The sequence below is a fragment of the Diorhabda sublineata genome, chromosome 8 (genome assembly GCF_026230105.1).
Source record: "Diorhabda sublineata isolate icDioSubl1.1 chromosome 8, icDioSubl1.1, whole genome shotgun sequence".
Lineage (NCBI taxonomy): Eukaryota > Metazoa > Arthropoda > Insecta > Coleoptera > Chrysomelidae > Diorhabda > Diorhabda sublineata.
In genome coordinates, this window is record NC_079481.1 from 1,038,686 (window position 1) to 1,054,880 (window position 16,195).

General features: G+C 29.6%; 3 protein-coding genes across 3 annotated transcripts; 2 read left to right on the plus strand and 1 right to left on the minus strand.

Moving 5' to 3' along the window:
• The first annotated feature begins 12 nt into the window (after positions 1–12).
• LOC130447474 (zinc finger protein OZF-like) lies at positions 13–2,274 on the plus strand. Its single transcript, XM_056784309.1, has 8 exons — positions 13–174; positions 230–680; positions 737–924; positions 1,240–1,364; positions 1,417–1,631; positions 1,687–1,815; positions 1,877–2,061; positions 2,112–2,274. The coding sequence occupies exons 1-8, from the start codon at positions 67–69 to the stop codon at positions 2,238–2,240; spliced, it is 1,530 nt and encodes a 509-aa protein (XP_056640287.1). The 5' UTR covers positions 13–66; the 3' UTR covers positions 2,241–2,274.
• Positions 2,275–2,865: 591 nt separating this feature from the next.
• LOC130447489 (protein CutA homolog) lies at positions 2,866–5,631 on the plus strand. The gene is made up of 2 exons (XM_056784329.1): positions 2,866–2,987; positions 3,040–5,631. The coding sequence occupies exons 1-2, from the start codon at positions 2,944–2,946 to the stop codon at positions 3,443–3,445; spliced, it is 450 nt and encodes a 149-aa protein (XP_056640307.1). The 5' UTR covers positions 2,866–2,943; the 3' UTR covers positions 3,446–5,631.
• Positions 4,215–15,092, minus strand: LOC130447488 (uncharacterized). The gene is made up of 6 exons (XM_056784328.1): positions 14,722–15,092; positions 11,933–12,194; positions 11,340–11,797; positions 6,798–6,995; positions 5,789–6,026; positions 4,215–4,851 (listed from the first exon to the last, which is right to left on the minus strand). The coding sequence occupies exons 1-6, from the start codon at positions 14,861–14,863 to the stop codon at positions 4,215–4,217; spliced, it is 1,935 nt and encodes a 644-aa protein (XP_056640306.1). The 5' UTR covers positions 14,864–15,092.
• Positions 15,093–16,195: the final 1,103 nt, after the last annotated feature.

A 16,195-nucleotide genomic window follows, 5' to 3' on the forward strand; every position in this document is an offset into this window, starting at 1 on the left:
CCAATGGAAAAAGAAGAAACTTTGACATAAAGACGGATGTCAATTATTTAGATTTTGTTTACAAAAATGAAATTCGATAAAATTTGTAGGACTTGCTTACTAGAAAAAGCTCAATTAAGACCTTTATTTGAAGGTTGTATCTCTAATATGCTTATGTCTTGCGCTCCGATTCAAGTAATATTAAAAAAAATAAAATGATTGATTCATAATTTTAAAAGAACTTTTATAGGTTATACAAGGAGATGGTCTACCAAACCAGATTTGTACTCAATGTTTACAAACTGTAAATAAATCTTATACGTTTAAACAATTATGTGAAAAATCCGATATGACTTTACGTAGTTACTTAAATATTAATTATTCATTACAACCGGAAAATATAATAAATGAGGTTAAAAGTGATTTGTTTAGTTCGAGTGAAGTGCTACAACAGAGTTCGATATTTCAAGATATTTTCAACGACGCCACTACGCATTCTTTAGTAGAAACATTCACAAATCAAAATGTTAACAACGATTTAGCTGAAACTATGCAAAGTCTACAAACTATAGCCGAGCAATGTTTACCTGATTCATGGGAAAGTGACGGGAATATAGTACCGTGTAATTCAAACGAAGCTACTGATCATTTCACTTTAGGCCCGATGTATAAGTGTCAGTTTTGTGAGAATATATACAAAGGTTAGTAAAAAATGATTGTAAATGAGTTTGATAATTATAGGAGTTTGTTTGAGTAGACGAATGGTCGTTATCTGAGCATCTTAAGCATCATACAACACAAAATGAATATTTCTGTAACATGTGTAGTAAAATTTATAATAATTCCGAAGAGTTGAATAAACACATCATGGAACATACGTTTGTTCAAAATCAAAAAGTTCTTTTAGATCATTCGAAGGAAGTTTACAAAAACGTCAAGTGTGATGTAAGTAAATTCTAAACTTATAATTTTTCGCTATTTTTTCTCAATATCTTGTAAATATGAGTATTTTATTTAAATTTTGAACCAATTCTGATGTTTCTAATAAAAAGTAAGGTTAGATAAACAGTTGCATTAAGTTGGGTTTATCCTTTTTTTTTCTTGTAACTTGTTCTTTACCTATATAATTATGAAGTTACTTGAATTTTATATAAAAAATTATAATAAAAGTTGTGTTTAAACTATCCAAAACTATTTTTTTTGTGGAACCATCCAATGTATGGGGAAATTGCGTGTATGGTATTTGACATTGTTTTTTAGATTTGCGATCGGGATTTTACAGATTCCAAATTCCTGAAAAAACATTTGAAAGATATTCACTTTATCGAATCGGTCCCAATTACGCATATAGAGAAAAAATTCGAATGCAGGATATGCGGAAAAAGGTAGTTTTTGTTTTTTTTTGGTATTTTCACGATATTTATAAACAAATTCTAGGTATAAATATAATAAACAATTATTAGGACATATGCGACTTCATACGGGCGAAAGACCTTTAACTTGTGACGTTTGCGGAAAAAATTTTGCACTTTCTTCTTCTTTACACAAACACAAAATGCTCCATAACGCTGAAAAAAAATTCTTGTGTAGCATATGTAATAAGAAATTCAGTCAGTCTTCTCATCTTAACGAGCATATTAGGAAACACGCCGGTTAGTCATTATTTTTTTCGAAATTACAATTACAAATCAAAATTCGTTATTTTAGGACAAAAACCGCACGTTTGTAACGTTTGCGGTAAAAGTTTTACCCAAAATTCGAAATTAGTTGTTCACACAAGAACTCACACCGGTATTAAACCATACAACTGTAATTTTTGCGAAATGTCCTTTGCTAGTAAGTAGATTCCTGAAAATATTTTTTTTTTCAAAACTAACAATTTTTTTATCCATCCGAGGTAATTCCCAATTGAAAAAACATCGATTAATACACACAGGGGAAAAACCGTATCCATGTTGGCAGTGTGGGAAATCCTTTCGCCGAAAAGAAACTAGAGATACGCACGTTCGGTACCACACTGGCGAACGTCCCTATAATTGTCAAGTTTGCTCTAAAAAATATATAGCCGCTAGTCATTTGAGGGTATGACGTACTGCAACATCGATATTTTTCATCTAAATTCTCATTTTTAGGAACATATGAAAACTCACAGTAACAGAAAATACGAATGCGTTATTTGTTTGCAAAAATTTTCAGATTCGAAAACGTTAAAAAGTCACGTGAAGATTCATGCACAAAACGCAACTATCGTCTCATGTTGAACAATGTCATTCTTAATAAAATACTTTTCCTTTATCTATGTGTCTCTATTTCAACTAAAAATTCTGTGATTTCTAATATAACAATACTCGAAATGTAATTCTGTGGTTTAAATTACTTTTAAATGAATATATATGTTGTAAAGACCACAGATATAAACGAGAAACTTTTTTATGTAAGACAATTGACATTTGATTATAAAAATGTTTAGATTCAAAAACGTTAAAAAATCTTGTATTTCTGTCAACTTATGGTAAACAATGAAGTTATTGATAAAATATCCTCATTAATTTTATTTATTTATATATAACTTTCTCAATAATATACAGTTCATAAAACAATATGTACTACGTTCGTTCTAAGCACCACAGAATTAATACAATTATATACCATAGAATTTATACGGGAATCTATTTTTTTATCTAATACAGGTGATGTTTACTGAAAAAACGTCGAGTAGTTGAAACATTGTTGGTTATATTAAATTAAATAATATCAATAGCTCTATTTCATAAATGTATTTGTTTATATTTTACAAATTTATTTTATAATCACGAATATAGAGTATAGTTTTATGTTCACACTTGGTACAAAAAATATTTTAAACAGATGTAACTCTATGATATTGATGATTTGACAACTGACAAGTAAAAGTGTCAATACAAATAATTTTATTGTTTGGTTAGACTTTATAAGTCATTTGGAATGCTAATAAAAAAAGGATTCTTAATCTCGGCAATATATTTAAGGTGAGTTTTGAAAACCATATCTCCTAATACAATTGAAAATTGTATATTTCAGTTTTATTCGAAGATTTTCCGTATTAGCTACGAAAGAAATGTCTGGAGAATTATCTTCTTCCAACAAAACATTCTCGTATACAAGCGGTGAACATTCCGTTGCTTACGTTACAGCTCCAAACGAGGAAGTAGCCAAAAAATTAGCTAACGGTATAGTCAAAAATAAACTAGCCGCTTGCGTTAATATTATACCGAAAATAATTTCCATATACGAATGGGAAGACAAGATCAACGAAGAACCTGAAGTTTTGATGATGATTAAAACTAGAACTTCGAAAATCGGGAATTTAACTGAATACGTTAAAACCAATCATCCTTATACAGTTTGTGAGGTTATTTCTTTACCTATCCAAAACGGAAACCAGGACTACTTGAAGTGGATAAATGATGTAGTTCCTAGTGTTTAAAATGTTATTAATTTTTTTGTGATCTGAATTTATCAATAAAATGAATTTTCTTTATTATTTCATATTTTAAGTGACATTGTGAGTGGTATTTATACAGGAAAACTTTTTGTGAGTATTAAAATGTTAATTTATTTATCTAACGAGTTTAATGCATGAAAAGTTTGCTTCTCTACCTAAAGTATTAATGCAATAATCATTAAAATGAAATTTGTTGATTTATTTCTCAAGAAAATGACGATTTCATGTAAAAAATGAAGCTAGTTCAGTATCGTTATTTTTACATTGAAGAATATTGTAATTTGTGGTTTTGTAGGATTTATTAATTAATTTATATATTAAGAATTAAAATTGTCGAAAACTTAATTTTCTGTTGTTAAAGGTAAATATAACCTCATTTTATTATAATCTTTTTAATTTCGAGCTTGGCAATGTTGTTGTAGAATGACATATGACAGTTTTTATAATGAAATTATTTGAAACATTTTTATTTTATGATCAAATTATACTATATAAAAAAAGAGAATTAGTGTTAAAATTTTCAATTTTCGTTTTCATAAATTAAACTTGATTTAATATTTTATGTATTTCTTTAAAAAAATGATTTAATTCTAAATTTACTAGATACTTACCGCCATCTTGTGTTTCTACCCGTGACGTTGGAACTACGTCATCAAATAACCTCTATTAAAATGTCATTATATGCGCGTGAACCCGGTTTTAATCCCAAAGGAACGGTTCGTGTAGGTGTGGTTTTAAATGAAAATAGTTTTCATAAAATACAAAATTTATTATTACAAAATATATTCGTTATTTTTTTAATCAAAGAACTGCAGTAACAATAAATTTGCACCGGGGAGTTTTTGACGCAATAGGAAGTCGGCGCGTAACGATCTAACCTATTTATTTCGTTAAGCGACATTTCAAAATCAGATCCAAAAAAATTAACTTTAATAGTAGCCTCGAAATGAGCTTCTGGTCTCGTTACAATACTGATTAAATAATTTATTTCGACGTCCTGTTCCAAAATCAACTCTTTGACGTTCGATATTTTTTCTAACCTATAAATAGCGCATTTGTTCGATAGATAACCATAAGATTGGATTAATTTATTAAGTTGGTCGATGAAAAAATTCGCTAATACTTCGACGATAGGTAGGGATTTGTCGATTTTTACGTAATTCGAACAGCTGCAATAATGTTCAGGAATTCCGGCGTCCTTACAAGTCCTTTCCGGAGATACTGGTTTAAATAGAGATTGGCATTTGGGACAACCTTCGGGTTGGCTAATTACGTAATTGGGATTGTTTTGAGATAGGACGTCCTGTAGACTCATATAAACGTCGTAAGGCGACGTTAATTTATCAGTGTTGCTTAAAAGATTTTGATATTTTTCGGGATATAATTTACTGAAACAATAATTCATATCAAAAAAATTTGGCAACGTTGTAACTACGGAAAATAGAAAAATGTGACGTACAGGAAACCGCCATGATGGTTGGAAGCGCATTGCGTCACCGTTCATGAAACGTCGGATCGCACATGCTTTCATATCAAGGCGACGTTGCCAGATATACTGATAATTCAGTAAATCTTCTGATTTTGACTCTAAACTCTCACGGCGTTCTTTTATACAGGGCGATTCGTGTATGCAAAAAGTTATCAATAACGAAAGTAGAATTTTTGAAATATTTTTTACTAAAAAATGAAATTTCAATACGATTTTGAAAAAATATCTTACTATAAAAAATTATTTCAACATAAATATTTATTCACGGAAGATAAAATAATTTTTATATCATAAAACTTGGCAACGTTGTATCTTATTCTATCAAAAATGAAATTGCAAAATACAGGAAACTGCCATGATGATTAGAAGCGCATCACGTCACCGTTCATGAAACGTCGGATCAAACGTTCTTATCGTATAAAAGCGATGGCGCCAGATCTACTGATGTTTCAGTAAATCTTCTGATTTCAACTCGAAACTCTTAATTATATTTGTTGTCTTACGGCGTTTTTGTATACAGGGCGATTCGTATGCAAAAAGTTATCAAAAACGAAAAGTCGAATTTTTCATTAAAAAATTAAATTTCCACATTATTTCCAAAAACATCTGTATGAAAAATTATTTCAGTGATATCGAAACTTGTACAAGTATAAGAAATAAAATATATAATAAAACTTGGCAACGTTGTATTTTTATTTACCAATCAAGAAACAGGAATACGTCAGCATCAAATGAAACGAGTGACGTCACCGTTCAAGAAACGTCGGACCATATGATGCGACGTCGCCAGATCAACTTTTCTCTCACAAAATTTCCAGATTTTACTTGAAACTTACCGTAATCTACGAGGTATCCATATATAGAAAAACGGCAACCTCTCTTCCAACCAACCGTTTTCCGTTAACCTTATTTTTCCGAAGCGAAAACCGTGATCGCTGAAAAATATCATAACAGTGTTGTCGAGATAATTATTCGAATATAATTTTTTAAAATATCTTTCGAAATCTTCATCCATCGAACTAGGACAATTTACGTCTTCGTGACTAAAAGCGTTCATCCAAAACAAACCGAAACCTACAACGCAATTATCAAAATTCACTTTCCTAAATTAGAACGAAAAAAAAATATAAATTAATTTCCTCAAGACGGCCCTGTACTAATACACCGAACCGCAACAGATGTTCGCAGCCATATTGTGAATAGTGTTGTCATGACAACGTAAATACGCGCGTAATTTGACATACTAACCAATATGGCGACCAAAAGAAAAATACCAGTAAATTTTTTTCAAACATTTTCATCTATTTATTCCTAAATATTCAAAAAAAATGTCTTATTTACAAATAGTATAAAATGACTATAAATATAATTTAAAAAAATAAATAAATGTACTGGTAGATTTGATGACGTATTACGATAAACAAGTGCGCCACTGGTATCACCCTAGTTTCGTGGCAAGTAATGTACTTGAAAGTGTTATCATATTTATTTCTTAGAAAACCACTCAAAATACCATTGGTTTTTATCAATAGATAATATTCCCATTTCCACCTGTTCGCGATTAACATTTAAATAAAAAAAATTAGATAACAAGTAAATTTTAAACGGCGAAACGTTAAAGTTAAAATTCTAGTCGAAATTATGACACGCCCTGTACGTTGTTAAACAATGGGAGCAGTCGATTTCTTATAGCCATTATTGAGGCCTCTTTAAGTAGTGGGAGTGTATATAGTTGAATATCTATAAATAGATATTTGATTTAAGACGTAGAGAATTTAAAAAATACACTGAGATAAATACATTATTAATTTTAACGTACACTTGAAGTAAATTTTTTTCGCTTACCTGGTGTTTTTCCATTGATCGTATCCAAAAAATCCGTCACCAAATTTTGCATTCTGACGCCGGTTTTTTCCGGACCGGTACAATGGGCCCTAAGGCACATATATTTGGCGGGTAAATCGTTAGCTGTCAAAAAATAAGGGCGGAAGTAATAGTCGGTTGGGGGTTGTTTGAAACCGGCTTTATTGAAATTAAACGTTCCTACGACAAAGGAAAAATATATAGAGCGTACCAAAAATGTTCTTCATTCATTATACAGGGGTTATCGAAAATGTTTAACGATAAAATCAATCACAGATATTTGAATGACGTGTTAGTCAATTATACACAGGGTTTAATAAAAACGTTATCATACAGGGCGAAAGTGTTCGTTTATTGTACAGGGTGAGATGAAAACGTCCCATGATTATACAGGGTGTCATAAAAACGTTAATAAATTATACAGACGTTTATTGATTATACAAAAGGCGTAAATTATACAGGGTATAATAGAAACGTTCATGGTCAAAAGAAACGACAGAAATTTGAAAATCGTTGAAAAAATATATTTTTTATTATACGGGGTATGATGAAAACTTTCGTTGACTGTACAAGGTATGATGAAAAGTCCCTTTATTATACAGGGTGTCATGAAAATGTTAATAAATTATACAGAGACGTTTATTGATTATACAACAGGCGTAAATTATACAGGGTATAATAGAAACGTTCATGGTCAAAAGAAACGACAAAAATTTGAAAATCGCAGAAAAAATATATTTTTTATTATACGGGGTATGATGAAAACGTTCGTTGACTGTACAAGGTATGATGAAAAGTCCTTTATTATACAGGGTGTCATGAAAATGTTAATAAATTATATAGAGACGTTTATTGATTATACAACAGGCGTAAATTATACAGGGTATAATAGAAACGTTCATGGTCAAAAGAAACGACAAAAATTTGAAAATCGCAGAAAAAATATATTTTTTATTATACGGGGTATGATGAAAACGTTCGTTGACTGTACAAGGTATGATGAAAAGTCCTTTATTATACAGGGTGTCATGAAAATGTTAATAAATTATATAGAGACGTTTATTGATTATACAACAGGCGTAAATTATACAGGGTATAATAGAAACGTTCATGGTCAAAAGAAACGACAGAAATTTGAAAATCGTTGAAAAAATATATTTTTTATTATACGGGGTATGATGAAAACGTTCGTTGACTGTACAAGGTATGATGAAAAGTCCCTTTATTATACAGGGTGTCATGAAAATGTTAATAAATTATACAGAGACGTTTATTGATTATACAACAGGCATAAATTATACAGGGTATAATAGAAACGTTCATGGTCAAAAGAAACGACAGAAATTTGAAAATCGTTGGAAAAATATATTTTTTATTATACGGGGTATGATGAAAACGTTCGTTGACTGTACAAGGTATGATGAAAAGTCCTTTATTATACAGGGTGTCATGAAAATGTTAATAAATTATATAGAGACGTTTATTGATTATACAACAGACGTGAATTATACAGGGTAAAATAAAAACTTTCATTGTAAAAAATACGACTAATATGAGGAAAAATATATTTTTAATTATACGGGGTAGGACGATTATACCTTTTCCTCATTATATATTTTATAATGGAAGTTATTGATGTTAAAAGTGGATTATAAAACGGAATTTAAAGAGAGAGGTGAATTTTTTAAACAAAAATTACTTTTTGAAAGTCTCATTTTCAGATGTAAGGACGTGTGTTGCTTGAAAATATCAACAAATGATTCAATACATTTTCGTTATCTCTAACTTATCGGTAGTTGAACAACGCCCAATGAAGCACGATAAGAAAAAAGAAGAAATAAAAACTTCGGCACCTTTATTGACACAGAAACTTGTTCATATATTGCAGTAAAATAAAGTGATACCGATATTATAGTGTGTTAATAAAATAAAATTGGAGAAATTTTAAAATAACAAAATCGAATTAGGGTATATGGAAGACGAAACTGAGGTTTTTATTTTTTTTTCGATACTTTCTTGTAGTTTGACACATTTCAATAAATTTCACAAAATTTAATTCAATTTACTCCTGATACACGCCGCCACTGGGTTACTCGAATTCAGCCGAACAACTTGTTGATTCCACCACGAGAAACGCGAAACCAGTTTTAAGGAAAAAAAAATATTTTCTATGTCAACAGACAATAAACACGGAGTTTTTTTCTAGAAAAACTTTGTTCTTTATTGATATAATTAGAAAAAAATTATTTAATTTGATACATTTTCATTAATTTTTTCAAATTGATCTAGTTTACGATCCCCTAATACGCCGCCAATGGGATAATCAAATTCGGCCGATCAACTTGTTCATTCCACCACGGAAACCGCAAAATGTGTTTTAGTTAGAAAAAGTTATTTTTTATAAACAAACAATTAGCAGGGACGTTTTTTAATAAAAAAATTCATGATTCTGTTAATTAAGTAAATTTTTTTATTAAATTTGAAAAACTTTCATCAATTGTACAGTATTAAATCCAGTTTACGAACCTCTAATACGCCGCTACTGAGTTATAAGAATTCGGCCGATCAACTTGTTGATTCCACCACGGAAATTACAAAACGTGTTTTGGTGAGAAAAGATATTTTTTAAAAACAAACAATTAGCAGGGACGTTTTTTAATAAAAAAATTCATGATTCTGTTAATTAAGTAAAATTTTTTAATAAATTTGATACATTTTCATCAATTGTTCAGTATTAGAACCAATTTACGAATCCCTAATACGCCGCTACTGGGTTATAAGAATTCGGCCGATCAACTTGTTGATTCCACCACGGAAACCGCAAAATGTGTTTTAGTTAGAAAAAGTTATTTTTTATAAACAAACAATTAGCAGGGACGTTTTTTAATAAAAAAATTCATGATTCTGTTAATTAAGTAAATTTTTTTATTAAATTTGAAAAACTTTCATCAATTGTACAGTATTAAATCCAGTTTACGAACCTCTAATACGCCGCTACTGAGTTATAAGAATTCGGCCCTTCAACTTGTTGATTCCACCACGGAAATTACAAAACGTGTTTTAGTGAGAAAAGATATTTTTTAAAAACAAACAATTAGCAGGGACGTTTTTTAATAAAAAAATTCATGATTCTGTTAATTAAGTAAATTTTTTTAATAAATTTGATACATTTTCATCAATTGTTCAGTATTAGAACCAATTTATGAACCCCTAATACGCCGCTACTGTGTTATAAGAATTCGGCCGATCAACTTGTTGATTCCACCACGGAAACCGCAAAATGTGTTTTAGTTAGAAAAAGTTATTTTTTATAAACAAACAATTAACAGGGACGTTTTTTAATAAAAAAATTCATGATTCTGTTAATTAAGTAAATTTTTTTATTAAATTTGAAAAACTTTCATCAATTGTACAGTATTAAATCCAGTTTACGAACCTCTAATACGCCGCTACTGAGTTATAAGAATTCGGCCCTTCAACTTGTTGATTCCACCACCGAAATTACAAAACGTGTTTTGGTGAGAAAAGATATTTTTTAATAACAAACAATTAGCAGGGACGTTTTTTATTAAAAAAATTCATGATTCTGTTAATTAAGTAAATTTTTTTAATAAATTTGATACATTTTCATCAATTGTTCAGTATTAGAACCAATTTATGAACCCCTAATACGCCGCTACTGTGTTATAAGAATTCGGCCGATCAACTTGTTGATTCCACCACGGAAACCGCAAAATGTGTTTTAGTTAGAAAAAGTTATTTTTTATAAACAAACAATTAACAGGGACGTTTTTTAATAAAAAAATTCATGATTCTGTTAATTAAGTAAATTTTTTTATTAAATTTGAAAAACTTTCATCAATTGTACAGTATTAAATCCAGTTTACGAACCTCTAATACGCCGCTACTGAGTTATAAGAATTCGGCCCTTCAACTTGTTGATTCGACCACGGAAAATGCAAAAATTGTTTTACTTAGAAAAAATTATTTTTTATAAACAAATAATTAGCAGGGACGTTTTTTCATAAAGAAAAATTATGAATCTGTTAATTAGGAAAATTTTTGATTAAAATTGTTACATTTTCATCAATTGTACAGTATTAAATCCAATTTACGAACCCCTAATACGCCGCTACTGGGTTATAAGAATTCGGCCGATCAGCTTGTTGATTCCACCACGGAAATTACAAAACGTGTTTTGGTGAGAAAAGATAATTTCGTTTTTTTAGAAAAAAACTAATAATTCGGTTAATCAAGGAAATTTTTTCATTAAATCTGATACATTTTCATCAATTGTACAGTATTAAATTAATTTTTTATCAGAAGTACTCGAAAAAATCAATAACCTCTTTTTTGTTATCAGCAACTTATCAGGAATTCAATATCACCCTGTGAAAAGCGATAAGAAGAAGACGAAAAAAAAAAACGTCAACGCGTAGTGATACAAACAGAATTCCTCTACGTTCTATTAAAAAAAATATACAGTATGTTCGTAAAATAACGCGAAATTTTTATAAATCTTACCTATAGTCGGTGTATCCTCGGCGTAGGCGGTACTATAATTATTTTCTTTAAAAGTTTTCCATATAAAATTGCAATTTTCCAATTTTTCCGTTCGGTAAGGACTACAATTTTGTAAACCGTCGTTTTCTTGCAAAGAAAACCTCACCCCGGCTAGAACGGCGATCAAATTCGGAAAAGTATTATCCTCCACTTTATTATACCCTTTCAATTTGATCCACCCCGTATTTTCTAATAAACGATGCGTCTTCGGCATCGTTCGTAACAGGTTCGTCATAGATACACCGTCGATTCCAATTAGAACAACGTTGGGATCGTCGAAATTCGGCGCTCGGTTCGTTGGCGGTCGTAAGATGGCGTGGACGTTCTCGTAAACGGTGTAAAAAGAATTTTTACATTTCACTTTCACCACTTCACTGTATAAATTTACGGAATCTTCGAAATATGTACATTCTGAAAAACTAAATCGGTATTAAGTTAATCCCGTTGACCGCGCCATGTCGGGGTCAAAAAAAAATCATTTAAGTGCCTGTATGACTCGAGTTAAACTAATAAATCGATAAAAATAAAAATATCGTAAAATTTATTATATTTACCTGAGATTATCGTCTGGGTTGGCTCCTACTGGATTTCTATCGACATTTATATAACAGCAATTTATATCGAATGAGCTGTAATCGTAAATTAGCGATTTGTTTATATTTAAACTAATTTCGTTACCGTTTCGATTAACGTAAGTTAATAAATGTTTATCACTGCACGATAATGGATTTAAGTGATACAAAAATTCCATAATTTCGTCGCTAAAAGCGTCCATATTTTCAATTTTACATCCTGTCGTATTTATCACGTACGGATCTGCAATAAAGGAAAATATTTCCTCTGTATATATATATATAGTAAATGAATCACGTGTGGCAACAATGTAATTTACGTTTTAAAACAAAATTAAACAGTAGTTTAATAAAAAAAATAAAAAATACGATCTAGTTTCTAAACCCTGACACGACGCCACTGGGTTATTAGAATTGTATCTGGCAACTTGTTGATTCCACCAAAAGAGCATCGAAATTAATTATTGAGAATTGACTTTTTCAATTTGAATTTTCACAAGAAATGTCGTTTTTAAGATTATTTAGATCTGATATTGCTTTTCCGAGTTTATTTAGGACACAATAGGCTTTTCCAGATTCAATTTTATCGACAAATATCTTTTTCAAAGTTATTTAGGACACAAGTGACTTTTCTAAACTTATTTTGGACACAAATAGCTTTTCCAGGTTTATTGTAGACAAAAATTGTTTTTCCAAATTTGTTTAAGACAGAGTTGGCTTTTCCAATATAAATTTTTTCAAGAATTGTCATTTTTGGACCCCAGCGGCTTTTCCAAATTTGTTTAGGACAGAAATGGCTTTTCCAATTTGACTTTACTCAAAAATTGTCATTTTTAAGGTTATTTACGACAGAAATGGCCTTTCCAATTTGGATTTTCTCAAAAATTGTCGTTTTCAAGGTTATTAACGACAAAAATGTTTTTATCCAGATTATTTAGGACAGAAATGGCTTTTCCAATATGAATTTTCTCAAGAATTGTTATTTTTGAGGTTATTTACGACACAAATGGCCTTTCCAATTTGGATTTTCTCAAAAATTGTCATTTTTAAGGTTATTTACAACAGAAATGGCTTTTCCAAATTTTTTTAGGTCAGAAATGGCTTTTCCAATTTGAATTTTCTCAAAAATTGTCGTTTTCAAGGTTATTAACGACAAAAATGTTTTTATCTAGATTATTTAGGACAGAAATGGCTTTTCCAATATGAATTTTCTCAAGAATTGTCATTTTTGAGGTTATTCACGACAGAAATGTCCTTTCCAATTTGAATTTTCTCAAAAATTGTCATTTTTAAGGTTATTTACGACAGAAATGGCCTTTCCAATTTGGATTTTCTCAAAAATTGTCATTTTTAAGGTTATTTACGACAGAAATGGCCTTTCCAATTTGGATTTTCTCAAAAATTGTCATTTTTAAGGTTATTTACGACAGAAATGGCCTTTCCAATTTGGATTTTCTCAAAAATTGTCATTTTTAAGGTTATTTACGACAGAAATGGCCTTTCCAATTTGGATTTTCTCAAAAATTGTCGTTTTCAAGGTTATTAACGACAAAAATGTTTTTATCCAGATTATTTAGGACAGAAATGGCTTTTCCAATATGAATTTTCTCAAGAATTGTTATTTTTGAGGTTATTTACGACACAAATGGCCTTTCCAATTTGGATTTTCTCAAAAATTGTCATTTTTAAGGTTATTTACAACAGAAATGGCTTTTCCAAATTTTTTTAGGACAGAAATGGCTTTTCCAATTTGAATTTTCTCAAAAATTGTCGTTTTCAAGGTTATTAACGACAAAAATGTTTTTATCCAGATTATTTAGGACAGAAATGGCTTTTCCAATTTAAATTTTCTAAAAAATTGTCATTTTAAGGTTATTTACAACAGAAATGGCTTTTCCAAATTTATTTAGGTCAGAAATGGCTTTTCCAATTTGAATTTTCTCAAAAATTGTCATTTTTAAGGTTATTTACGACAGAAATGGCCTTTCCAAATTTATTTAGGTCAGAAATGGCTTTTCCAATTTGAATTTTCTCAAGAATTGTCGTTTTTGAGGTTATTAACGACAGAAATATCGTTTCAAAACCTATTTAGGACACAAATGGCTTTTTCAGATTTAATTTTTTTTTTAAATATCATATTTATCAATTCTCCTAGTGAATTGAAGTTTTCATGATTAAAACTTGTTGATTCCATCAATATTCTGTTTGAAATTTAAACAATATACATTATCGTTTCAAATATATACATAATTTCGTACATTTTATTAGTAATGACGTGCTGATTACATAACCCTTATACGACACCACTGGATTATTATATTTCTACAAAATGAACACTATACATAACCTATAAAAATCTCATGTACGTGTATTCCTCGAGAAAATACTATAATTGTTTTTATGTTTGAATTTACGACACTTATTTTAATTTTTTTCATTTCACAAATTTTTTTTTATTCTCTATTTTCGATAATTTAGTATAGGAAATGAAAGCACTCCGTTATAATAAGAGATGATCCGAATTGAAATATTTCCCGACATCGAGGCGCCTTAGTTTACATTAAATGTATATACGAGGGTCACTACGTATTGAAAACTGGCAACAACGGTATTATCATAAAGCCATCTTGAATTTTGACGTTTTTGACAGTTTGTGGAACATTTACCGTGATTGTTTTAATTTGTTTGTTATTTATAAATAAAAATCGTAAATAGAAATAAAAACTAACTTATTTAGGTATTATTTTTGTTATAAATAACTTTTGACTCACCTTTCGATTGTAAATTATTCTTTTGAATATCGTACGTCCTCAAACTAGTGAATAATTCAAATGAATACACTAAATAAACCGCGTAAACGAATATTATCAAATACAAATAGTAAACAAAGTTTTTTCGTATTTTTCCCCACATAATTCACCGATATAATCATTAGTGCCTTATTTTCCGGTAAATTAACGTCACATGAAATCGGTAACGAGGCACACATTTAAACGCTCGTATGTCACGAAAATCAACACTGGAATGATCACCGGCAATCATTCGGAGCCGAAACAAATTCCCAATCGCGAAAAACCAACGATGCCGACCAAGTAAACAACACGTGATACTTCTTATTACTTGGAATTTGGTGCTTTTTGTCGAGCTTTTTTAACGGTGGGTGGGGACTAGAAATGCGTACTCAAGCATTTTACTGTAAAAATTTTTACACTCGAATGTTGAAATTCATCATAATATGAAAATTATAGTCTGTTTGGAAAACACTAGAAATAATTACAATACTAATAAAATAGGGTTATGGCTATAGATTGGTAACATATAAGATGATTTTGAATATATTTAGAGTCATTTTCAGTAATAAATGAATTTAAGATGATTTATACTAATATATTATACAGGGTGATGTTTTGGCCGTTCATTTATAGTCTAATAATTTTAGATACGAGATTTTCAGATGTTTATAAAGGGTTTAAAACCAGTTTTCGTTTCCGGTTCTATCCGGATATTAAGTGGAAATATATGGAATTAAAATTATAGTCTGTTCGGAAAGAACGAGAAATAATTGGAAATAGTTATAAAATATGGTTTTGGCTGCGTTTAAATTATCAAATGTTTAAAAATAAATAAATTTGAGATGATTTATACAAATATATTATACAGGGTGATGTTTTTGCTGTTCTTTAATAGTCTAATAATTTTAGATACGAGATTTTCAGATGTTTATAAAGTATTCAAAACCAATTTTCGTTTCCGGTTCTATCCGGATATTAAGTGGAAATATACGGAATTAAAATTATAGTCTGTTCGGAAAGAACGAGAAATAATTAAAAATAGTTATAAAATATGGTTTTGGCTGCGTTTAAAGTACCAAATGTTTAAAAATAAATAAATTTGAGATGATTTATACAAATATATTATTATACAGGGTGATGTTTTTGCTGTTCTTTAATAGTCTAATAATTTTAGATACGAGATTTTCAGATGTTTATAAAGGATTCAAAACCAGTTTTCGTTTCCGGTTCTATCCGGATATTAAGTGGAAATATACGGAATTAAAATTATAGTCTGTTCGGAAAGAACGAGAAATAATTAAAAATAGTTATAAAATATGGTTTTGGCTGCGTTTAAATTATCAAATGTTTAAAATTAAATAAATTTGAGATGATTTATACAAATATATTATTATACAGGGTGATGTTTTTGCTGTTCTTTAATAGTCTAATAATTTTAGATACGAGATTTTCA